At 46.4% G+C, this 22816-nt stretch overlaps 3 protein-coding genes and 1 long non-coding RNA gene across 5 annotated transcripts; 1 reads left to right on the top strand and 3 right to left on the bottom strand.

Annotated features, from left to right (window-relative positions):
* Window positions 1–388: 388 nt before the first annotated feature.
* On the bottom strand, window positions 389–1956 carry LOC144083612 (nesprin-2). Its single transcript, XM_077611593.1, has 6 exons — window positions 1933–1956; window positions 1651–1827; window positions 1294–1428; window positions 952–1149; window positions 688–790; window positions 389–600 (listed from the first exon to the last, which is right to left on the bottom strand). The coding sequence occupies exons 2-6, from the start codon at window positions 1735–1737 to the stop codon at window positions 389–391; spliced, it is 735 nt and encodes a 244-aa protein (XP_077467719.1). The 5' UTR covers window positions 1738–1827; window positions 1933–1956.
* A 23-nt stretch (window positions 1957–1979) lies between these two features.
* LOC144084087 (uncharacterized) lies at window positions 1980–4445 on the bottom strand. Its single transcript, XR_013303721.1, has 3 exons — window positions 4312–4445; window positions 2160–2270; window positions 1980–2083 (listed from the first exon to the last, which is right to left on the bottom strand). It is a non-coding gene; the product is annotated as an uncharacterized LOC144084087 (long non-coding RNA).
* A 3331-nt stretch (window positions 4446–7776) lies between these two features.
* clip3 (CAP-GLY domain containing linker protein 3) lies at window positions 7777–12849 on the bottom strand. The gene is made up of 13 exons (XM_077612322.1): window positions 12725–12849; window positions 11147–11478; window positions 10775–10914; window positions 10070–10163; window positions 9837–9998; window positions 9646–9764; window positions 9271–9507; window positions 8854–9133; window positions 8590–8721; window positions 8375–8498; window positions 8235–8302; window positions 8083–8155; window positions 7777–8009 (listed from the first exon to the last, which is right to left on the bottom strand). Exons 2-13 carry the CDS (start codon window positions 11466–11468, stop codon window positions 7955–7957), a joined length of 1806 nt encoding a protein of 601 aa, XP_077468448.1. The 5' UTR covers window positions 11469–11478; window positions 12725–12849; the 3' UTR covers window positions 7777–7954.
* timm50 (translocase of inner mitochondrial membrane 50 homolog (S. cerevisiae)) lies at window positions 10375–22246 on the top strand. Of its 2 annotated transcripts, XM_077612324.1 has the most exons (13): window positions 10375–11516; window positions 13209–13281; window positions 13342–13568; window positions 14492–14645; window positions 15667–15698; window positions 17008–17029; window positions 18595–18653; window positions 18843–18962; window positions 19069–19173; window positions 19247–19345; window positions 20706–20862; window positions 21655–21765; window positions 21845–22246. In XM_077612324.1, exons 3-13 carry the CDS (start codon window positions 13389–13391, stop codon window positions 21937–21939), a joined length of 1134 nt encoding a protein of 377 aa, XP_077468450.1. In that variant the 5' UTR covers window positions 10375–11516; window positions 13209–13281; window positions 13342–13388; the 3' UTR covers window positions 21940–22246. The 2 variants fall into 2 exon arrangements, with proteins under 2 accessions (XP_077468450.1, XP_077468451.1); XM_077612325.1 differs by lacking the exon at window positions 13209–13281.
* Window positions 22247–22816: the final 570 nt, after the last annotated feature.

Raw genomic sequence — 22816 nt, 5'->3', positions numbered from 1 at the left:
GTTTTAGTTTTCTATAAAGTCAGGTTTTACCCAATTTGTGAATTTATGGTTATATGTTTTTGTTGTTGTCATTTCCCCACAGTCAGACTGATAATGGTTTACTTTGAATTTTACCAAAAATCAATAGAAAGTGACCCAAAAATCCCCACCCCAAATAATAAAAAGTGACCAATAAATACCTCATAATTAACAGGAAGTGACTTACCAGAGTTTACCGACCCGCAGCTATTTCTGTTTATCTCATAACATGAGTGGCACAGTCAGGTGGTAGAGTGGATAACGCGTCTGCCTTGCGTGGGTTTTCTCCAGGTACTCTGGTTTCCTCCCACATCTCCGAAACAGGCATGCTAGGCTAATTGCAGACTATGTTGTCCCTAGTGTGATTGTCTCATTGTGGCCTGGGATGCGCTGGCCGCCACTTGCGGCCATAGTTGGCTGGGATAAGCTCCAGCACCCCCGCTGGTTTGCGCTCCGCACCTGTGTTGACAGCACAGAAGGAGAAGTGGCGTCCGACGTCCACCGAGGGGTCCCACTCGAGGCCCAAGTGTTCGTTAGACGGCGAAGGAGGACGAGAAGGCCGACTGTGGCGGCGGCGGCGCTCTGAGAGGAGGAGGAGGGGGGCACTTTGGTTTTTGGTCGCTTTTTTGTCCGGGCGCGCTCAGTCAAAGGTGGCCATTTTTGGTTCACCTGTCGGATCCAGCCGGAGCTCTTTGTCCTCGTCCAACCACGTCTCGGAAGGGCAGCCAGAATCCGGAGGAGGCGGAGTTAGTAGGAAATCGTCCTCGAAGACCTGTCCAAAAAACAAGTGTTTTTTTTATTTAGAAAAACTGAAAATTCAATGTTTTCTCTAAGAAACGTTTTTCAAATCTAATCTAAAAAACCCAGAACGTTTACCTTGTTTTTTCCCCCCCAAAAAATTTTAAGATGAAAATTTTGCAATTTTCAATTTACCAATCGCATGCTGAGGAGTCTGGTGCGCGCTCGTCCGATGTCGCCGTAGACGTGAGCGCATTGGCGGAGGAGCTCCAGCAGGCGGCGCTCCACACGCTCGGCGTCGCGGGCGTCGTCGGCGTGCTGGATGAGGAACTCGCCGCGCTGCAGCACCCCGTTCACGCGGGCTGAGTTGACGCTCACGCTGTGCTTGAACCGCTGACGAGGCGTTTCAAGTGGAAGATTGGCAGCGGACAAATAAACACAACTTTCTCAATCAAACCGCCCAATCATGGCCGTGGCGGCCATGTTGGTACAGACAACATTCCCCCAAGTTAAAGAAAAAAGAAAGTTTGAAGGCACCTGCAGCTGTCGGAGTTTTTGACACGTGTTCCCCGTGGCGTGCAGGACTTCGGTGAGACCGGCTTCCATTTCAGCCAACCAGACGGCCAGCTCCTCCGTCTCCTCCTTAAACTCCTCCCACTCGTATTGGAAACCCTGCGGGAGGACGTCACTGGCAATGCGGTCACGGGACGCCCCGTTTGGAACCCCGCCTCGTGAACGCCCGCTAACAGTTGCTAGCGGAAGATAGCAACAGCTAGCATGAGCTGGCTAACTCGGGCTAACCCCGCAAGGAGCATATTAGCTAGCTAGCTCGTGAGAGCAAGCTTCTCCGCCAATGATTTTTGTATTTTTGCAGCCCAATGGCCGGCATCCGACCTGGAGTTTCCCGCCGAGGGACTCCAGTTTGACGTTGAGCCATCGGAGTCGGCAGTCCCGGACGGCGGCCAGGAGGCGGGCCCGCATGGCGCCCTGGAACAGCGGCGCCAGGGAACGCTTCCTCTGGGTCAGCGAGTCCAGCTGAGCTAGACGCGAGGCCACCTCGCAACGCAGTCTCTGGCGGGAAGAGACAAAATATGCACCTTCCATTTTTGTCCGGGCGACCAAACGTCCGGTCACGGATCTACCCGACGTCGTTTGCTCCGTCCATTCATTCCTGACCTGCAACCTCCCGACGTCGTCGACGGCGCCACCGCGGGTGACCCGCGCCGCATCACCGGAGGCCAGGGTCCGCTCGGCCGATCGCAGCCAAGCGTCCAGGTGGGCGTGTTCCTCCATGAAGCCGTGCCACAGCCGCCATCTTCTCTCCAAGCTGCGGTGGCAAAGGCCCGAGTGAGCGCCACGCCACGCCCGCCCGCCGCGTCCCGTCCGCCCTCGGCGGGACTCACGCCTGGCACTCCGCCGGTTCGCCATCCCGGGCGTCCGTCGACTCTTCTTCTCGATCCATCTGGCGCGGCGGCGCGTCTAATCCGGACACGGTGACGTGGTCAGATCGCCGCCTGGAAGAGAGCAGGTCATGGCGGGAAGGCGCGCCGCCGGCTTGCGCGTTTTGGAGCTGGGCGGACGTGACTTGTCGTCCCGGAGTCGCCAACCGCCAAAGAACACGACACGGCGAAGGAGGAGGCTTTCCTCCCGGCTTTGTTGCTCGCGTTCGGTGATGTTTGGGCGCTAGCGTCAGCGATGTCGCCTTTTGAATCGGCGGCGACATCGCCGTGACACGCCGGCCGCCGTTTTTGTGACAAACCGATGGACGGATGCGGCACTAGTTCAACCCGACGTGTGTTTCTCTGTCAACTTGAAACGTTGTTCTTTGTGGACATTGCCACGTCACTTCCGATTGATTTTGAGGCCTTTCTTCCTGATTTGGGAACGTTTCGAGATTGATTTTAGGCCATTCGAGAGCTGTTATGGCTCAATTCCGTTGACTTTGAGTCACTTCTTGTTTCTTTTAGGCCAGGGCTCGGGAACCTTTTTGACATAGAGAGCCATAAACAATTCCTATTTTCAAATTGTATTCCTTGAGAGACATACTCTGAATTTAAGAGTAAAAATGTGAAAAATTTGATGTGGTTTTTCTTTTTGGGGTCAATTTACCACTTTTAAAGTACAATTCTTTTGACAACACTGTTACTTAGTTGCTAATCAATGAAAATATGCATGCAGAAAAGTGCAATGAAAAGAAAAAGATGATTGAAGTTCGAGGTAGTGTCGGCGCCATAGTGCCGACGTGACGCTCCTATTGGTGCATTCGGGACTCGGCTCTGTCACTAGCGGTTTAAATACATATTTGACCTCACAAGTTAGCGAAGAGCCACATATGGCTCCTGAGCCATAGGTTCCCTACCCCTGTTTTAGGGCATTCATTGGTTATTTCTTGGTGATTTCCAGTCATTTCTTTCAAGTGGAAGTTCTGGCTCAGTTCCTGATGTACATTAGGTTGGCTTTTTAAATTTTGGGAGTTCAATTCCCATTCCGTTGAATTTGAGTGATGTCATTTTGGAGCACATCCGAGTCACTTCCTTATCCATGTTGTGGCATTTCTGGGCCAGTTCCCGTTCATCCCGAGGCATTTCTGTGGATTTTTGGGCCTTTTCCGGCACATTTTGCGACACTAGAGTGTATTTGTCGGTCAGCGATAGGGACGGGTTTCCTAAATTCCCTTGGCTTTTGTTTGGAAAAACCACGGAGAGCGTGGAACCAAATGAATCGGGTCGCCTTGGTCCGTCCGGAGACGGGGAGGACGGACAAAGAGCGGCTGTGTGCTCGTACGCGGGAAGACGAGCCCGAGGCCAGAAGAAAAGATGCAGCGGTTCACACGGTTTCGAGTGACTTCTCTCAAAGCTCCATAACAAGAGGGAGGGAGGGGCGGCAGCGCCACCGACCGACGATCGGACGCCCTTTTTGTTTCCCTAAGAGAAGAAAATGTTTGGACGCAAAGTATGACTTTGTTCAAAGGACCAAAATGGCTCTTGCTTGGAACAAAAAAACATGGAAAGAGTTTAATTAAGTTCCCTTAGAACCAGAAAATTAATTCTGAATTTTAAAACTGCATTTTTTTTAAACAAATTTCTAGGGAATGCATTTCCAAGTACATTTTCTTATGAGTCACATTTGAGTCACTTTATTTTGGGGCAATTCTTATTGATTACAGGGGATTAATGGGTCACTTCCTGTTAATTTTGGGGTCATTTCACATCACTTCCTGTTACAAGTGAAATTGGTTGTATTTCTCAGTCACGTTTTGATTTTTGGGGCAACTAAAAATCACACATTTCTGAAGTGCAGCCTCTTTCCGTTCATTTTTGGAGCATTTTGAGTGTCTGTCGTCGGTTACCATGGCGACAGACGGTCCCGCGGTTCCTACGCAAATAACCCCCCGTTTGCACGTACTGACTTTCTCACGTTCCGTCACGCGACGACGACATCGACACGTTCCGAAACGACACGCGGACGACTTCCGCTACGCCACCCGAGCCGGCGAGACAAACGAGCGTCGGACGAAAGCACGTAAGGAGAGGTCAAAGGTCACGGCAATGTTACCTGCTGCCAAACGACGCCGCCGGTTGCCCTCGCCCGGCTGAGCGAATGCGATGTGAGCGCGAGTGCGAGCCGGCGTGACGTCACTTCACCTGCCGCAGGTAGTCTCCTGGCCACGCCCCCTGCGTGAACCTGAAACACTTGACCCACTTTCCACTGTGCTAACAGCAATGTGTACTGTGCACACAAGGCACTCGCTTTCTGTCGGGCTCGTTGGCGGTCCTTGACGTCGGTAAACGGTCGATTGGTCGCCGGTCTTTTGGTCGCCCGGAAGGTTATTGATAATTACCATTTAAATGGTTGCTCAAATTCCCTAAATACAAACTGCGAATGACTATTTAGTCATACTTAATGGCCTAGTAATTATTAGGCTAAAGAAAAGCTCCAAATTTCCCGGACTTTGATTGTTTTTTGTTGGAGAACTTGTTAAGTTAAGACCCTGACTGACGTCGCTTCTTAAAGGGACAGCGCATGTACATACAAACTCTTCTACACTCACACGTGGGCTCAGTGAAACGGCTCATGGCCAATGTTGGCTTTTATTCATGTGTAGACCGTGTTCTTTTACCTTGTTTTGTCGTCGGTCTTTTGGTCGTCGGTCTTTTGGTCGTCGGTCTTTTGGTCGCCGGTCTTTTGGTCGCCCGTTGTCGCGGTCGGGGCGACCAAAAGACCAGCGACCAAAAGACGGCGACCAAAAGACGGCGACCAAAAGAGCGGCGACCAATCGACCGCACACGCTTGACGTCGATGGAAGCCCGGCCCTCTTGAACGAGTTTTGATTTGGACGTCTATGGCCGTCAATGTTCAGTAATTTAAATTTTAAACTAGAAGCAGGAGCCTATCCTAGCTAACCTCGGGTGAAAGGTAGAGTACACTTTAAGGTGGTTGCCATTCAGATCAAATTAAAATCTAATAGAAAACTATTATATGCAAAGTACAGATAAGCAGGTAGAAATAATTGCTAGAAACAAAGATGGCTTGTTGTAGTTTTTTTCAAAATAGCTTGGCATTTTTTGTTGTTGCAGTTTTTGACTTCTTACAATTGAACCAGCCAAAAAATCTGTACAAAAATAGTGAAACTTGACTACATTTGCGTTGCTAAATGAGGAAAATGGAGTAAAAGTTGTCAAATTCTGGCTATACAAATAAAAAAGGGAAAAAGTGAGCTAGCCTTTTTTTGTGTCATCCAACTGTAGCAGGAAATATCTTGATTATAGTAAACAACCAAGGCCAAAATCTTACTTTCCAATCCATATCATTCAAGCAAGTGTGGTTTTGCTATTGTTATTTTTAATGCCTGAAGATATATTCCTAAATTTTGTCGCGCATTCTGACTAGTGTCTAAATGTGCAAAGAGAAGACTTGCAGAGTGACCCGCTGACCTGTCGGAGGCCCAAACAGTCTTTTTGTTGGCTTTGCTCCCGCAATGCCAGCACTATTGTGCTGCTGTCAGCCAATAATAGTCCTATTGTTTACCCGGACAGCCAATCCGAGCTCTTCTTCCAAAGAGACCAGTCGCCAGGCCGCCACCCCCTCCGTTTAAACATGGATGAAAAATCCCCAACATGCAAAACGGTGTCGAGTTTTCATTTGATTTGATTGGCTCCATTTGGGATAAGCGGATTAAGAGATGGATTGACTGCTTGGAAACTTTTTTAATGCCTCTTAGCTCATTTTGTGCCTTTTGAGGGGGCGAGGCGGCCAATCCGTTACTTGAAATTCAATGAAGAAATCAATGGATTGGACATCTATCGATGTTAGAGGACGTTTTTTTTCTGGCAGCAAATGAATGTATTGGACATAAATGGACGTCTATCGTCGTCGATGGCTCTAAAATAGTTAAAGCCTAGATGCCAAATAAATCTAGTAGCACTACTTACTACCAGTCGCTCGGTCGACACATTTGCGGAGTTTTTGTGACCCGTCTTACGTTGCCCTCTTGTGGACAATGTAGTCGTTGCAAGTCTGAAATTGGGAAATTAAAAAAAAAAACTAAATAAATATATTTTAGTTTTTCCTTTAATTGGAAATAAATATTTAAATTGAGTTAATTATAATAATAATAAAAAAATGCAATATACAAATACAAGAACAAAGCACTTTTCTTCAATGAATGATATTTAATTATTTAATTAAAATATTTTTGTATTTCCACATTTTTAAATGTTATTTTTTATTCCTTTCTTTCATTATTTTGTAATCTCTGATCCTTCGTACCATTCATCGTACACTCAAATCAAACTTGACTGGCTTTCCAAGTCAAAACAAATAACAGCGCCTTAAAAAAAAACATCAAATCCTTTATTTTGTATATCGAGTATGAATGACAGCAGTGGTTAATATTACAGGCCGCATTTCCATGCTAATGAGAAGATGAGAAAAGTACACAGAGATAAAAGTACAAAGTACACACACACACACACACACAGCATGCAGTGAACTGTCGGAACACGCCATGTAAAGAACAAAAGACACTTTCGGGAACCCAAAATCACAAGTCAAAACAAAAAAGACGACTCCAGACTTCGAGTACAAGATAAATGTTTCCTATAATTCCTATATATTGTTTGTGTGTGTATTTATAGATACTGTATGGCTTACAATATAGAACTAACAAAACACTAGTGACTCATTGGTGACGCCTAGCGGCCGACGTTAAGTAATGTGGGTTGTATTCCGAACAGATCCGGGACGAGATATCTCATTGGCTACCATAGACGGCGACGAACGTCCGATCCTGGCATCGAAGGATGGTGTTTCGGTGTCATCGACGGCCAATGAGAGCAGCTTATTTGATAAGTATTTGAAATAATAAATCCTAATCACCGCTAACTTCCGCAGAAGAAAAGTTGGCACTTTTCCGAACAAAAGACAAGTTGGAAGAAAGGCAACAAACGACGTAAAGGCTTTAAAGAAAATTAAAAAAGAATCTAAACACTATCATATGGATACGTTTTGGCTTCCTTAGTGCTTTTGGCCCACAAGATTTTAGCTAATTAGTCCCGACTAAATAGAAACATAATGTTGACGCACCCCAAAAAAAATGCCCAGCGTCAATATTTTAACATAAGGTAAAAAAAAAATGGGATAGTTATGTAAATACACGATTATCATGTAAAGATATTCATTTTTTTGGTACTGCTTATCTTCACCTGGGGGTGCTGGAGCCTATCCCAGCCAACTATGGCCAGCCCTGAATGGGTTGCCAGCCAATCACAAGGCGCAATGAGACAAGCGACCAATTACGCTAGGATCACGTGTACAATTAGCCTAGCATGCATGTTTTTTTGGGGGGGGGGATATGGGAGGAAACCGGCGTACCCGGAGAAAACCCACGCAGGAGAACATGCAAACTCTGCACGGGAAGGTCGGAACTCCCCGGGGATTGGACCTTCGTTCTCAGAACAGTGAGGCAGACGCGCTGACCACGCAAAATACGCTAAATTAAAATACGCTGACGCTTTTCCGCACTCGAATAAAAAGTTCACTTTTTGAGATTTTGAAGGGGGAACAAAAATGGAGAGGAGAGGAGAACGTGTGGTGTGGCGTTCTTCAGCAAAGGTACATTTGATCGACAAGGCACTAAATATCGGGAAGGGCTAAGCGAGAAGATTGTTGGAGGAAACGCCGGCGCGGGAGGACGCGCTCAGGTGCGCATCTCGGCTCGCAGCATCCACGGAAACCAGCAGCAGAAGAGCAACCTTGAAGAAAAAAAAAGGGGCGCTTGAGCGCTTCTCCTCGGCCGTCCCGGGAACCGGCCGGCTCCACCCTTACCTGGACATGGAGCTCTCGGAGGTCAGATCTTTGGGAGAGCCCACCGCGTTGAAGTTCCGCTTGGGTTGAGACACTGCGGCGAGACGCCCCGGAGGTCAACGGCGCCGGATTTCGACGGAGGGGGACGCGCCGGCGGCGGCGGCGATACTCACTGGTGACCTGGTGGACTTTCTTCACGTTCTTCTGCTCGTTCTGGGTGCCCCGCGGAGGTCCCCCCGTCCTGAGAGAAAGAGCGTCGGCTTGAAAGCGGACCTCCCCGGATGGGGAGGCGAGGGAAGGGGGCGGTCCCTACCTCTGGACTCGAGAGGGCGGGGCAAACACGCCATATTTGGGCAGGCAGCTGAAGTAGCGGACGCCGAAGACGGAGCCGTCGTGCTTGCCGGTGGGCTGGTCCAACTCCACGCCGAACCACAAACCTGTCCGTGCAAGTGGAATTTTTTTATCTCTTTATCTCTGAAACGTGAATTATCTTTTTTTTAACTCTTTGGAATGGTCGCTGCATCTCACCTGGAGCAAAGTCTGTCTTTCCGATGAAGCGCACAATGCCGTTTTTCTGCCCGGCAACCAAAACCTGATCTCCGACCTCCACGTTCAGTCCTTCCGGATCCAGGCTGACCACGGACGACTTCTTCTTCGGGACTGAGGAGACATGGCATTGTTTCTATAGGCACATTTGCGACCGGCGGCCATCTTGCGACAGAGGCCACTTTCTCCAGAGATGCATTGATGTCAACAAAGACAGTACTACGTCATTTTTAAAGCGCGTCTCACCTTTCTCCTTCTTCTCTTTGTCTTTCTTGTTCTTCCCGGTCAGGCGCGAGGCCAGATCGGCGCGGGGGGTCCTGGGCGTGGAGGTGACGGAGGACGCCGTCTGCTCCGCCGACTTGGCGATCTTGGACACCGGAGCGAAGATGCCCAGTTTGGGAGGGCAGATGAAGTAGCGCACGCCGCCCACGCTGCCGTCGTTCTTGCCCTCCGGTTCGTCCAGCTCCACGCCCACCCACTGGCCGCTGGCGAACTCGGTGGTCCCGCAAAACCGGAGCGTCCCCTTCTGAAAGGTCAGTGCAAATTTAGGTGACTTTCTATGAATGATTTAGGGCATTTACAGGTCAATTCCTGTTGATTTCGAACATGTACAAGATCTGACGTCCGGGCGCACAAAGCTGGACCGGGTCCAGGCTTTCTGACCTTCATGTCGTCCAGCAGCACACGCTCCCCCAGCTTCATGCCCAGCGAGGACAGCATGAGGTTCCCGGGAATGTTGTCGTAGTTGGGCAAGGTGGCTCTGGGAAGGTTACAGCTGAGCGGCACGGCGTCCAGGAGCAGCTGCTTCAGCTCCTTGGCCACCATGGCCGCCTCCGCCTTGTCCAGAGTCATGTCCATGGGGTCCGGGACCACCTCGGCCGGGACGTGGCCGTTTTCGTTCTGCCGACAACAACCCAGAACGTGTCGTATCTCTTTTTGTTTTGGTTTAAAGTGGTAGTATTAGCTACAATGCTAATACAGTAGTATTAGCTACAATGCTAATACTACGCCAACAAGTTAAGAAGTGGAGGTTCTTACCCGGACGGTGGGGTTGGCGCCGTGCTCCAGGAGACAGTTGACGGCGCCCAGGCACAGGTTGGAGGCGGCGATGTGCAGAGCCGTCCCGTACTGGAAGTCGCTGCACGTGGAGTTCAAAACTGCCGTGCCAGAAAAAGCGTTGGCGCCCGATCCCCCGATGTCAGGCTCCCCCGCCAACGCCGACGACTAACCTCTGGGTTTGGCGGCCTTCAGCAGCACCCGCACCAGTTCCGGGACGTCGAAGTAGGCGGCGTAGTGCAGGGCGTTCATGTTGGTCCAGCGGCTCCTCAGGCTGACGTCCGCGCCCAGAGACATCAGCTGGCTGGTCAGACGCAACGCCGCCGCCGGGTCGCCTGCGACAAAACGACCCATTGAATCATCCCATGGGCCAAAAAGCACGAGAACGCGGGAGAGTGTCACTCACCCACGCCGTGCGCGCCCGCCTTGCAGCTGTAGTGGAGCAGCGTCATGTCCGTCAGGCCGTCGCGGTCGTTGACGTGGCAACCACGTTTTAGAATCTGACACAGACGCGCACAATCATCTTCCCGCTTTCAATTGGAACGACTTTAACACGAGTTTCGGGGTCGGCGTTGACTTCCGAGGAGAAGTCGCCCCATCCAAGATGGCCACCCTGATGATGCAAGCTCATTTCATATTGGGTTCACGGCAAGTAGACGTCCAAGACACTTGAAGGAAGGAAGGTGGCCGCAAATAAACAAATGCTCGTTCGCTGTCAACCCTCCCACTTCGAATCGATTTGGACGTCTACAGCCGTCTATGGCAGACACAGACTAAATAGCAGATCCCTTGACGTAGATCAAATAATACTTGAAAAGATTTGCTAATTGGGACTGCTTACTAATGTTGACTTGGAAGGGAACTTGGCCCCTACCAACATGGCTGCCCTTCGGCCATTTTGGTAGGGGCACAATGCAATCTCTTTTCCAACAAATTTGAAGCAGGAATGTTAATCCGTTCCCTGCCGTCCCTCCCACTTCATCAGGCACGGCCATCAATGATTTCTTTTTAAAAATATTCTAGTCGTGGTTTCTTTGTCGCGTCAACACGTTGACTTTGCCCCAAGCCAGGAGTGTACGATTGACGCAACGACGCCTTTCGCCCGTCTCACCTCGTTGCCGATGACGTCGATCTTGTGCTGCACCTGCGGGACCCACTGACGCACGATGGCAAAGAGCTCCGGGATGGTGGTCCGGGGGTCCGACAGGATCTCCTGACAGGCCAGGTCGTTGGGGTCGAAGAAGGTGAAGGCTAAACCAAAGCCAAAGAGAGAGGGAGAGCTACGTTAGCCTCGTAGCATAGCCGCAGCCAACTCAATCGACGTGAAGCAACTAAAAATCAATGGAAGTGACCCCGAAAGACCCCCAAATCTATAAGAAGTGACCTAATATCAACAAAAATAGACGAGATATTGCCAGGGAAAAAGACTTCCCAGTGAATATCGCCCATAGATGTCGTCATTTGGTACGGCGCCGCGACGTACGGTAGTTTTGGGGCAGGGGCGCCTGCGCCGAGGGGTGCACCACGGGGCGCCGCCGGCTCTCCCGGAGCGGACTCTGGAGCGCCGACACGGACAGCGGCTCGTCGTCGGCGACGGTGGGCCCCTCCGGCTCCTCGGGCGCTTCGGTCTCGGCCTCCCGACGATCTCCATCGTCGTCATCCTCGTCTTCCTCGGTGAGTTCCTCGTCGTCCCCCCTTCGGACCTTGGCGTCCTCCTCGTCCTCGTCCTCCTCTTCCTCCTCTTGTTCCTCCTCCTGCTCGTGCCTCTCCTTTTCCTTCATCTCCAGGTTCTCCTCTTTGGTCATGACTGAGCGCCTGAAGACAAAGACGACATCTTGTTCGAGGGAGGGTCGGTATGTATGTCTCAAACCATGACGTTTCAATTGCAATTAGCTTCAGTTTGGAAAAAGTGATATTGTTCCATATCGCTTAAGGGGAGAAAAAAAGCCATTTAAAAAACATGATACAATTAGAAATGACTCACAAAGAAGCCAATGACGTTCGGAAATGAGAAAATGCAATTGTGGTCTGTAAGCTCACGCTGGGATAGCAATTGTTGATTTGGGACGTTTACTACTCATTTCCTATTGATTTTTGGGCAACATGACCACTTTTTTTCTCTCTCGCAATAATACGGCTTTAATCTCATGATTATTCTGGCAATTTTACGACATTAAAGTCAGAATTTTATTCTTGTGGTTCTATTTTTTCTTGCTGTGTGGCCCTAGTCGCTTAAAAAAACAGAATAGCAAAAGTAAATACTATCCTTTTTATTTAGTTATGTTCTAATATATACCCCCCAAAATACAATTAAAGCCTAAACGTAAATATTTGCTTATTTATATTTTTTCCTGTTTAATAATCAGTGAATATTATCATTATATTTTGCATTTTCTTTACTTTTATTGGCTACCATTGACGACATTAGACGTCCAGTTCATTTTGACTGAAAAGGAGGCATATATATGAACGTTTATTCGGAATTGGACGTATATCTCCGTCAATGGCACCGAAAGATGAGCCTACTCCTCCCAATAAAACCTAAGGAGAAAAACAAAGATTGTAATCTCTAATTGGTATTTGATAACGTCAAAAAAAGAAGGAGCGGTTGTAATTTGCAAGTAAAATGGTGTACATTTTGCTGCGTATGTAAGTAAGCATGGCGTCCCCCTCCTCCCAGCAAGCCTCCATTTTGCATCCGCACGACCACTTACGCGCAAAATGTCGCAAAAATGAACAGGGAAAAATAGCACAAAACAACCACGTCGCCAAAATCCCAGTTTTATTTCTTAATCGACGTTTGAGGTCGCGATTTAATCGACAAAAAGCAAACGCTTCGATTGGAAGGCCGACGTGCGCATCATTAACAAAAACTCGATCTCGAAACCGTAAAATATCATTTCGTTGAACCGAACATAAATGACAGGGAATGTTTGTTTTTCAATTTGATTGAACAGGCTTTTGTGTTCGTTTTCATCGTGACGTCCGCGCGCATTTCGACGCACAAGCGCGTCCAAACGTCACGAATAAACTGATAAATGTAGGCAAAATGATTGTTTACCTGAAAAAATGGCAGGCGTTGCTTAAAGACGGCGATATGCTCCAAAAACAACACCGAAGAAGACTATGATGATGATGATGAAGAGCTGGAGGAGGAGGATGGTGCCGGTGATGGGGAGCAGGGCCGGTCCTATGCAATACCAGCGCGGAGGGCACCCGCCCCCATGCCAAATGATTCATCTTTTTGCCAATCACATTTTATTTTATGGGTGCGATTTGATATGGTGCATTGTTTACAAGAAGCAATTGAGAACGTCAAAGCCATTTTTTTATCATTTACAACAGTCCATCAAAATAATTTATTTTTATTCAAAGTAATATAACCAAAAGTATGCCACAACTGCACACTTCCGGTTTATGTCGGGGCGTTTCCGGCTCACTCGGTTGATTTTAGGAGCATTTTGTGAAAAATCTGTGTTACTTGTAGTTTATTTGGAGTCATTTCCATCGTGTACATTTTGGCCCCTTCACTTCTTGTTGATTAGGTTTCGCAATCGAAGGTCAGACTCGCTCTCGCCTGTGATTGGCCAGCCACCAAATCAACCTTCACCCTCACTGGTAGGTTGCCACGCCTGTCAATCACTTGCTGCAACCAATCGGTCGCGTTTGTCCTTTCAGCTCGGAAGGGAAGTCTCCAAGGCGTTCGCCGGCAACTGCCATCCAAGATGTCTGCTCCGTGTGTGCTCCCCATGTGTGTGCGAGCGAGCCGCGGCCTCTTCAGGCTCCGCAGCGGGGTTGACGCCGTGCGCACGCTATCCACGGACAAACCGCAAGCCGGCCACGACGGTGCCACTAGCGGGCTGGCCCAAGCTATTCTCCAGGAGCGGCTCCAGCAACAGAGTCAGGTCAGTCGCTTATGGGGTGTGTTTCATTACCCCGACATTGACAACACGAACCGGGCGGGGCAGCAGCAACTTCGCTGGATTTGGGCTCGCGGAGACGTGAGGATGAATAAAACAAACCTCCCCATTGCAGGTCGAACCTGTTAGCTAACATTCCATGTCAAAAGTAACCACAAAATAAAGACTTTTTGCGAGATTTACAGGCTAGTAGAACATGTTGTGGACGATAACCGACATATGTAGTGAAACTACAAGCGTCCTGAGCCTTCTAACGTGTTGTGTAACGTTTGAATGGAACGTGACGCGGGGCTTTAGCTAATGTTAGCATCCTAGCATTGCGGCTAGCTCCAGTCTGACACTTTCTTAAGGGGTCTAGCGCGATAATGTTATCGCACGAGTGCTCGTGCCGACGTCTTGTCAATAAAACTGACGTGACATTGGCGTGTCAGCGCCATTTCGGGTGGAAGTGCCTGCATGTGTTGAGTTAGCCTCGACATTTGTTGGGTGTGAAGGTCAGGAGCAGAGAGGATTCAATGTAATGTACAATCAAATGTTTCATTGATGTTTCATCAAATTCTCTGATGCCAAACGTTGCAAGGACAAAATAAGAGAGGGGATTTGTTAACCTCTTGCCTGTCAATGACGGCGATTGAAATGAAATGTCATTTCAAATTGTACTAACTACCACAGCACACACACTATGACTTCTATATAGATATACCATTGCTGGCACTGAATGAGTTACGTTTTCACCTCGATGAGTCAGTTTGATCAAAATCCAGAGAAGACGCGTCCATTTTTAACTAATGCTAATGATGCCGTTTTTATGATAGTTTTGCCATTGACTGTAAATAGATGTCCAGTCCGTTGGACGGCAGATTGCATTTTCTGGTTACCCTGACACTGTGTTAATTGTGCTGATGCAGGAGCAGCCCCCTCCCTCGCCCGCGGAGGGCGCCGGCGAGCAGGCGGGCGGCGACAAGAAGCAGAAGGAGAACGCCGCCTACGCCAAGAAGATGGTGTTGAGGTTAGCGGGACTCATGGGCCTCGGCGGCGCCGTTAGCGTCGTCTACATATTCGGTGAGCGCACTTTCTTCTACTTCTCCTAACTGCCACGAGGAATTTGACAGGGATGGGTGTCCAATTGGAGAGGCTAGCAGCGCTTAAATGTTTTTGCGCCCGATTGTTGATTGTTAGCCCTTATAATAACGTAGAACCTGAAATATTAGATTTCGATCTGGTAAAAATGAGGTCATCGGGTCCAATTTCCGATCACATGATCCAATTTGGTACATTAACAAAAAAAGCGGGAAATATGTAAATATTCTTATTTGAAAAAATATTTCAAAGAAAAATGGTAATATCTTACTTTAACATTCTTTTCTTTTAATTTAAAATCAGACAATGCAAAACCCTGTTAAAAACACATTTAGATTTATTTAAAAATGTATATAACAAAGGACAAAATCATTACATAATGTCTAAGAATATTAAAAAATAAACTTACGTTTTGATCTTGGTGCACTAGAAAATCTTTGCTATTAGAATTTAGTTTGAAAAGCAAAGCTGCGTTTTGGATGATCTGGCTTTGAAATTTTATTGAATTTAAAAAAATATATTTTTATTAAGTTTATTTAAAAAAAACTTTTGCGAGTAAAAAAATATATTTATTTTATTTTTGTCTAAATGTTTGATTAAAAAGGGGAGGGAGGAATGATTTACTTTTTATAATGAAAAATGTTTACATTATATGTATAAAAAAAAAAATCCATGCCAACTCTTTCAGTGTCATTGACAATGATGGACATCTAACCATTGTAGCGCCCAATCATCTTTATGCTGTGAAGTTTATCACCAGTCGAAGTAGAGTCGAGAGCCAATGATAAAGCGATGACATTTGTTTCAGGGTCGTGAGCGTTAAAAAGCTCAAATTATGGGCTGCTAAATGTAAACAGAGTCCAATTTGAAAGCGGGCAGTTCGTCGTTGGTCAAAGGCCGTCCAGACGACTGGCTTATAAAATTCCCAGAGGCGGACTCGACGCTTTGGACAAAGGCGTCTGCGCCGTTGACGCTTGTTTCTTTCTCTCTTTTTTTTTTGCAGGGACCAATTCGGCGGACGAGCACGGCAGGGCGGTAAGCGTCACACGTGGGCCGGCACGAGTCTCCTCCTTTCATGTGGCGTTGGCCGGCCTTCCTTTCTCTCTTTCTCTTTCTCTTTCTCTCTCTCTCGCTCTCCTTTTGCCACTTTTACGGGAGCGTTCCTTGCATGAAATTCTCCCCGACGTGGAGGCTTCAAAGGGCACACTTTTCGCACCCGGTCGGGTTGCCGGTGGCTTCCTGCCTGGCTTTGAAGACGCTCCTAAAAGTTCATTACCCCGACGTGCGCCAACCCGACTTGCGACTCTTGTCGCCTTGAGACAAATCGTGACCGCCAGCGCAGAGTTGCCAAATACCACCAATTTTCCCTCTTTACCAGACTGCTAAATGCGCCTTTTCTATCCCCAAACTATTCACCAATTTACATGAAAAAAAAGAAAAAGTTGAGAGTTTTGATATTTGTCTTGCGTCGCTGGTAAAATAGAAAGTAGCAATCAATACATATTCATTAGAGCACATTGTCAAAGTGGCGGCCCGGGGGGCCAAATCTGGCCCGCCACATCATTTTGTGTGGCCTTGGAAAGTCAATGATGAGTGCCGACTTTCTGTTTTAGGATCACATTCAAATGAAGAGTATAGATGTATATTAAATTTCCCGATTTTCCCCCTTTTGAATCAATAATTGTCATTTTTTTATCCATTTTTTTCTGTGATTTTAGTTCAAAAATCATTTTGTAAAATCTAAAAATATATTTTAAAAAAAAGCTAAAATAAACTTTGTTTTTAGCTCTATAAAAAACGGAATATTCAGGGCTTTTAATCCAGTTCTTTTAATCCATTTATAAAAAAGAATCTAAATATTCTATCTAAATTGGTCCGACCCACATGAAATGGAGTTGACGTTAACGTGGCCCGCGAACCAACCCGAGTCTGACACCCCTCCCTGCATTAGAGTATTTCGTGGTGTGTTTTACAACGCTGCGACATGTTCAAGTGTAGCCACTAGGCGTCACTGTTGTCGCTGTCTGTTGTGCTTTCACACTCCAACTTTGAAGTTTTGTTGACAGAAATGCCTAACAAAAAGTTTCTTTTGCACACCCAAAGTCTCAACTGATTAAAAAAAAAAATAAATGTATAAATTGTAATGAATTTATTTATGGATAAAATACACAAGACATTGGAAGAATACATAAAAAATAGTATGAACTCCTTGACTACCAATGACGGTGACAGACGTTGATTTGACTCTGAGTGGCAATGGATTGGACGTCTGTCGCCGTCAATGGTTGTCAATGTTAATTTAAAATAATAATAATTATGTTTGTCTGTTTTCCATCTCTTTCAGATTCCCGATGAATTCGACAAAGGTGAGTGACAACTACACGTGCTGCCTGCCATAAATTGATTAATCGAGCATCGAATAATTAAATTTTGACTCTTGATGAATCCCGTTGCAACGACGTTAATCTCAAAGTTGCCCATATTTTCTTGGAGCTTTTTCAAAGTAAAACTTTCCTTCATTCCGCCACCAGCCCTCCCAGTTAAAATGGATATGCATCCTCTACTCGTGACAAACTTAATCTTGAGTCAGAATCGGCGTGGAGCAATTCAGAAAAAGCCAGGCGCCGGCTAACGCCAAGAGGTCGCTCGCCGCTTTCCCAGGAATGTCGTTACGTAAGCCTTTCCTCGTTAAACATCTGGCCACTTTGGACCACGCTTCGGTCTGGCCCGAATGCCAGACGTTTGCGCGTTGACATTTTTTCTTTGCGCCGCCATCGGAGGAGAAGGACGGGCGAGGCTGAGCGCTCGCCTTCCGCCCGGTGACCCTTCTTTTGATAGTCGCCCGTTATTTTGGCTACGAGAAAGGAACCAAAAAAAATGTCCGTAATAGAATGTGGTACTTGAAAAAAAAATACATGGCAAAAGTAGCAATACTCGGATACACTCAGATATTTGTTTCTTTTTACGGTCATCAGAAATATTTTATCATGAGGTAAATTTGAGTTTTGAAGTATTTTTTGTAGTAATGGAGCGTGTTTTTTAAATGAGTCATGTTAGCAGTTGAGAGGACTTTTTTGTTGTTTAATAATGGATAATTGACCATTTTCATCCACTACAACAAAAATCTGAATATTTAATCTGATCTTTCATTTTGAAAAGAAGTTTTTTCTTTGAAGAACATGATGCCACAAAAGAATTGAAAATGTACTCTCTTGTGAGGCATTGTTATAGATTTTTTTATTTATTAATTGGAATCAACAAGCCCAAAAGTGTAAGGTAAGACAGATGTGGCCCAAACTAAAAAGCCTCTCTTTCTCCCTCCGTGCAAGTCTATTTTCCCCCATTTTCTTTTTATTTGATGACTTGGAAACTTTCCCTTGCCGCTTGTTTATAGCGGGGCTCTTTAATGAGCTTTTTATTCCTCCCCCCACCTTATTTTTTGGAAAAACAAGAGGCCAAGGAAAGGAAAAGGGAAGCACTTTCTGCCAAGTTTCTGCTGCCCACCCTCCATTTTCTGTTTTTGTTTTTTTTAACACCACGGCGGTCGAGTCCAACCTTCAGTAGGTCGGTCATTAATAAGTGTTTTATGAGGGATGTCCCCGGTCTATCGTCATCATCATAACAAAACTTAAAATCAACAGAAAGTGACTGGAAATCAACTGGAAGTGGCAGTGACCCACAAATTCCATAGATTCAATAGAAAATCATACACAATGTGCAGAAAGGGACCTAGAATGTCCCAAAATGTACAGGAAGTGACCTAAAAGTGACCCAAAACCAACTCTTTGCCACGGAAAATGAAAGACTCCCAATTCATTTGAACTGAGAGGACTCGGCTGCGAATGTTTCCATCTTTCTGCCCTTGTTCAATTTGCAAATACGTTTGATTTGCTTCTTACTTACTGTAATTTTTTTCTGGTGTCTCATTCAGATCCGCCTGTGGTCCAACAGCTGAAGAGAACCGTCAAGTACTTCCAGGACTACAGACAGGTGAGCCCTTGTTTAGCCCCTCCCACAGGAAATGGATGGATGGATTGATCCGTCTATTGCCGTCAATGCATGTTTTCAAGATCAATTTCCTTCTTTTACCAACAAGCACAACACATACTGAAATCGACATTAAAAAGCATTGGGGACTACAGAAACATATGAAATGGATGATCTGGCTGTTGTGTTTAGATGATCATCGAGCCCACCAGCCCCAAACTCCTGCCGGACCCCCTGAAGGAGCCTTATTACCAACCTCCCTACACGCTAGTCCTGGAGCTCACCGACGTTCTGCTTCACCCGGAGTGGTCGGTACGTCTTCCGCATTTCGTTACTTGGACTTGGCTTCATTTCAACGTTTTTTTTTTGTGAACTTATGGCTCACTTTGCATTTATTTGTTTTGGGTGGTGTTTCCAGCTGGCGACCGGCTGGCGCTTCAAGAAAAGGCCCGGCATCGACTACCTCTTCCAGCAGCTGGCGCCGCTCTACGAGATCATCATCTTCACCGCCGAGACCGGCATGGTGAGAAACCCTCGCCGGCCGTCCAAAGGCGTTGGCCACCAACGAACGAACCATCTTGGTTTCGCGCATCCAGACGGCGTACCCGTTGATCGACGGCATCGACCCGCAAGGCTTCGTCCTCTATCGCCTCTTCAGGGACGCCACGCGCTACATGGAGGGACATCACGTCAAGGTGAGTCCAGACACGTTCCTCTCAAACAGTCACGTGACATCTTAAGTTTGAATCTTTTCTCCGTGTCAGTGTACTTTTTAAACACGAGAGAACCAGGCTTAAAAAATACCTTCAAAACCTTTTTTTATAAAATCAAAGGCACTTAAGAACTTTAAATCTTGATAATTTTTTGTTAAAATTTATTAAAAAGACAAAGAAAAAGGATTTTTTGAATTAAATTTGAACTTTTCCCCCATTTAACCCTAGAATGGTAACCCTCTATTTCAGCGGTTACCTTTCAGGCTTCTGAAATAGAGGGTTACCGTGGTTACCGGGGAAAAATGGGTCCTAAGCAAGACGGTGCAATGAAGGGTACCCATTTTTTCCCCCAGTAACCATGGTAACCCTCTATTTCAGACTCATGAAAGATAACCCCTGAAATAGAGGGTTACCATTCTAGGGTTAAATAAAAAAGATGGTTATCTCAATGCACACCTTTTTTATAAATTATATAAAAGGTTGAAAAAAATCATTTTTTAGGTCAACTTTCACTTCTGTTAGAGTTTTTAAAGATAAAAAAGAGAAATATAGCCACTAAAGAAAACACAAAGACACAATTTGATGACTTCATGGCCCGCTCTTCTCATATTAGAGAGCTCAGACGTCCATAGGCGTCAATGGCGGCGAAAGCGAAAGGCCATTTGTCAACTTCCCGCGATTGTGGACCCGGCGCCGTGGCATTTTGCCGCTTCCGCTTTAAAGCGCGGCGCTCAGCGATTGTGAAAGGGCGAGCCAGGCGGCGTAAATCATTTTCATAACCACTTTATCTCGGCGGGAAACGCTGGAAAAATAACATGCGCCGCAAGCACAAACGCTGATTAAAAGTCACGCAACATGTTCGTTTTCGACTCCGGTGTCCAATGACATCGTGTTGGCAAAGGCACCAGCCAATCAAAACCTTTTCAATTTCATCCCATTAAAAAAAACACACTTATATTTTGTGTCAAATTTTTAAATGTAGTTAACTCTCCATCCTTTTTTGGGTTAGTTTTAAGGCATTTTTTAACTCTTATGAACAATAGGCATAAAATCCCAAATTGTGAAAAATATTCTTTATTTTCTGCTTATTCTCCAATTTAAAAACTAAAAATAGACCGAACATTTCCAATAACTATGCTGTAATTTCTTCCCACAACAGCCGCCAAAGTGTTGATGGGTTGCGTCTTTATTTGCCTTTTTTTTTTCAAATTCTTGTTTAATAGCGCCTTTCTTTAAGCTTTGTGTATGACTTTGTGTATGTGTGGGGTTTTTTTCTTCTCTTTTTTCCACTCTTACCTGAATTGATTCATCTTGCGGCACCCCCGTGGGCGTTTTTGTCCAGGACGTGTCGTGCCTGAACCGCGACGGGAGCAAAGTCATCGTGGTGGACTGCAAGCGCGAAGCGTTCAGTCTGCAGCCTTTCAACGGGATGGCGCTCAAGAAGTGGGACGGCAACTCGGACGACCGCACGCTCTACGACCTGGCACACTTCCTTAAGAGTAACACCACACTTTACTCACTTTTAATATACACATATATACAGTAATCCCTCGATTATCGCGTCTTCACTTATTGCTAATTCACTACTTGGCGATTTTTTTTTTTTTTTTAGTTCATACAAATGTGAAAATCCATGCTGAAACTCATAAGTGGAAGCCACTCTTGATACTAGAATATCGCGGTTAATGCAGACCAGACATGGCCACGATAATAAAAAAATTGCCAAGTACTCACCTCTATTATAACTTTTTTTTTTCTTCAGTGCTGAGTCCTAGTAGCAAAAGTGGCTTCCGCTTACAAGTTTCAGTGTGGATTTTCACATTTTTATGAACTTAAAAAATAATAATAATAATAATTAATAGCGGGAAAAAATCGAAGTAGTACATTTGCAATAATACATACACACATACATACATACACACACACACACACACATACAGACACACACATACACGCATACACGTGCACACACGCATACACACACGCATACATACACATACATAACCACATACACACATACATACACACACATACACACACACACATACATACACACACACACACACATACACACATACACACACACATACATATATATATATATATATATACACACATACATACACGCACACACATACGCGCGCACACACACGCACATACACGCACACATACACGCACACACACATACGCGCACCCATACTCACACACACATACTCATACACACATACTCACATACACACACACATACCTACACATATGTATGTTTTTTTTCATTTGTTTTTGTTGTGCAGCCATCGCGCTGAGCGGCGTGGACGACGTGCGCTCGGTGCTGGAGAACTACGCCACCGAGGACGACCCCATTGACGCCTTCAAGCGCAGGCAGGCTCTGCTAGCACAGGCAGGTCGCCTCCGCCTTTCCACCCGAGTCCGATAGGGCCCAAATAAGCCTTCCTCTCTCTCCGTTTGCGGACTTGCAGGAAGAGGAGCAACGCACGGGCGACGGGTCGCAGCCCAAGAAATCGGGACTGTCCCTGGGGTCCATCGCGTCCCGCTTTTGGCGCCCCAAACAGCAGTGAGCGGTCGCCCACGGCGTCGGTCGGATCGGAGAGAGCGCTCCCGAGAGCCTCGGCCGGCCCCTCCCCTTCCGTGAGAACGCGGCTTCCGATTGGACGAGCGGGAGGCGGGGCGGCACGAGATCCGCCCGTCCGGTAGGACGACACGGTGGAGGCGGCGGCGGCGGCGGACGATGTCATCACGAGCGGACAAGATCACGTGAACTTTTTTTTCCTTTCCTTTATTTATGAACTTTTGGCGGCGTGCCCGTGTTTTTTTTTTTTGTCACGGATCGCCTGATGACGTCATCAATAAAAGGAACCAATCCGACGACGCCAGCGCCCTCTTTTGTCGTTCCCGAGCGGAAAGCCGAAAAGCCACAATCTCCGTATCGGAGAGCTCATGCTGCGTTTATGATTTTTTTTGTTTCCCTGCGCGCGCTTTAACGAGCTCATAAAGTCATGAGAGAACGCTCGTTAACGTGAACAAATCAAATGCCGGATGTCAATAGGCTTTGATCGCTGGGTTTTGTTTTTTTTAGATGAACTCTTTCGCTGACATTGACGGTGAAAGGCGTCCAATGATGTAAAAACTTCTATAGACGGGAGGAAGATGGAACTTGTATTTAACCATTTAAAGAGCAAGTGACCATTTTTGGTACTCTGAAAAACATTATCATTTATTATGCTATTGTTTTTTATCATTGTGCTTTTTTGTGTATATTTTTTAACATTAAAATTAAAAGGTAATAAACTTTCCTTGAAAATGTCATTTCCTATATGTTTCAGGTCACTTCCTGTTGGTTAAGGTTCAATTCCAGGTAACTTCCTGTTCATTTCAGCTTGCTTTCTCTTGGTTTTGTTTGAATTCCAGGGTTCCCTTCCTGTTGGCTTTTGGGAA

This window comes from Stigmatopora argus, chromosome 10 (assembly GCF_051989625.1).
Source record: "Stigmatopora argus isolate UIUO_Sarg chromosome 10, RoL_Sarg_1.0, whole genome shotgun sequence".
Classification (NCBI taxonomy): domain Eukaryota; kingdom Metazoa; phylum Chordata; class Actinopteri; order Syngnathiformes; family Syngnathidae; genus Stigmatopora; species Stigmatopora argus.
The sequence above is the reverse complement of the archived record's forward strand: the minus strand, read 5'-3'. Positions and strand labels throughout refer to the sequence as shown.

Excerpts from the sequence above, each read along its gene's own strand:
- LOC144083612 (XM_077611593.1), bottom strand. The coding sequence starts at position 1,737 with ATGCGGGCCCGCCTCCTGGCCGCCGTCCGGGACTGCCGACTCCGATGG. Across the intron at positions 1,150-1,293 it reads AAAAACTCCGACAGCTGCAG|CGGTTCAAGCACAGCGTGAG; the intron begins GTGCCTTCAAAC and ends ACGCCTCGTCAG. Across the intron at positions 601-687 it reads GCTCCGGCTGGATCCGACAG|AGCGCCGCCGCCGCCACAGT; the intron begins GTGAACCAAAAA and ends TCCTCCTCTCAG.
- clip3 (XM_077612322.1), bottom strand. The coding sequence starts at position 11,468 with ATGACCAAAGAGGAGAACCTGGAGATGAAGGAAAAGGAGAGGCACGAG. Across the intron at positions 10,164-10,774 it reads TCGACGTCATCGGCAACGAG|ATTCTAAAACGTGGTTGCCA; the intron begins GTGAGACGGGCG and ends CGTCTGTGTCAG. Across the intron at positions 9,134-9,270 it reads TGCTGCTGGACGACATGAAG|AAGGGGACGCTCCGGTTTTG; the intron begins GTCAGAAAGCCT and ends CTGACCTTTCAG.
- timm50 (XM_077612325.1), top strand. The coding sequence starts at position 13,389 with ATGTCTGCTCCGTGTGTGCTCCCCATGTGTGTGCGAGCGAGCCGCGGC. Across the intron at positions 13,569-14,491 it reads GGCTCCAGCAACAGAGTCAG|GAGCAGCCCCCTCCCTCGCC; the intron begins GTCAGTCGCTTA and ends GTGCTGATGCAG. Across the intron at positions 17,030-18,594 it reads TCCCGATGAATTCGACAAAG|ATCCGCCTGTGGTCCAACAG; the intron begins GTGAGTGACAAC and ends TGTCTCATTCAG.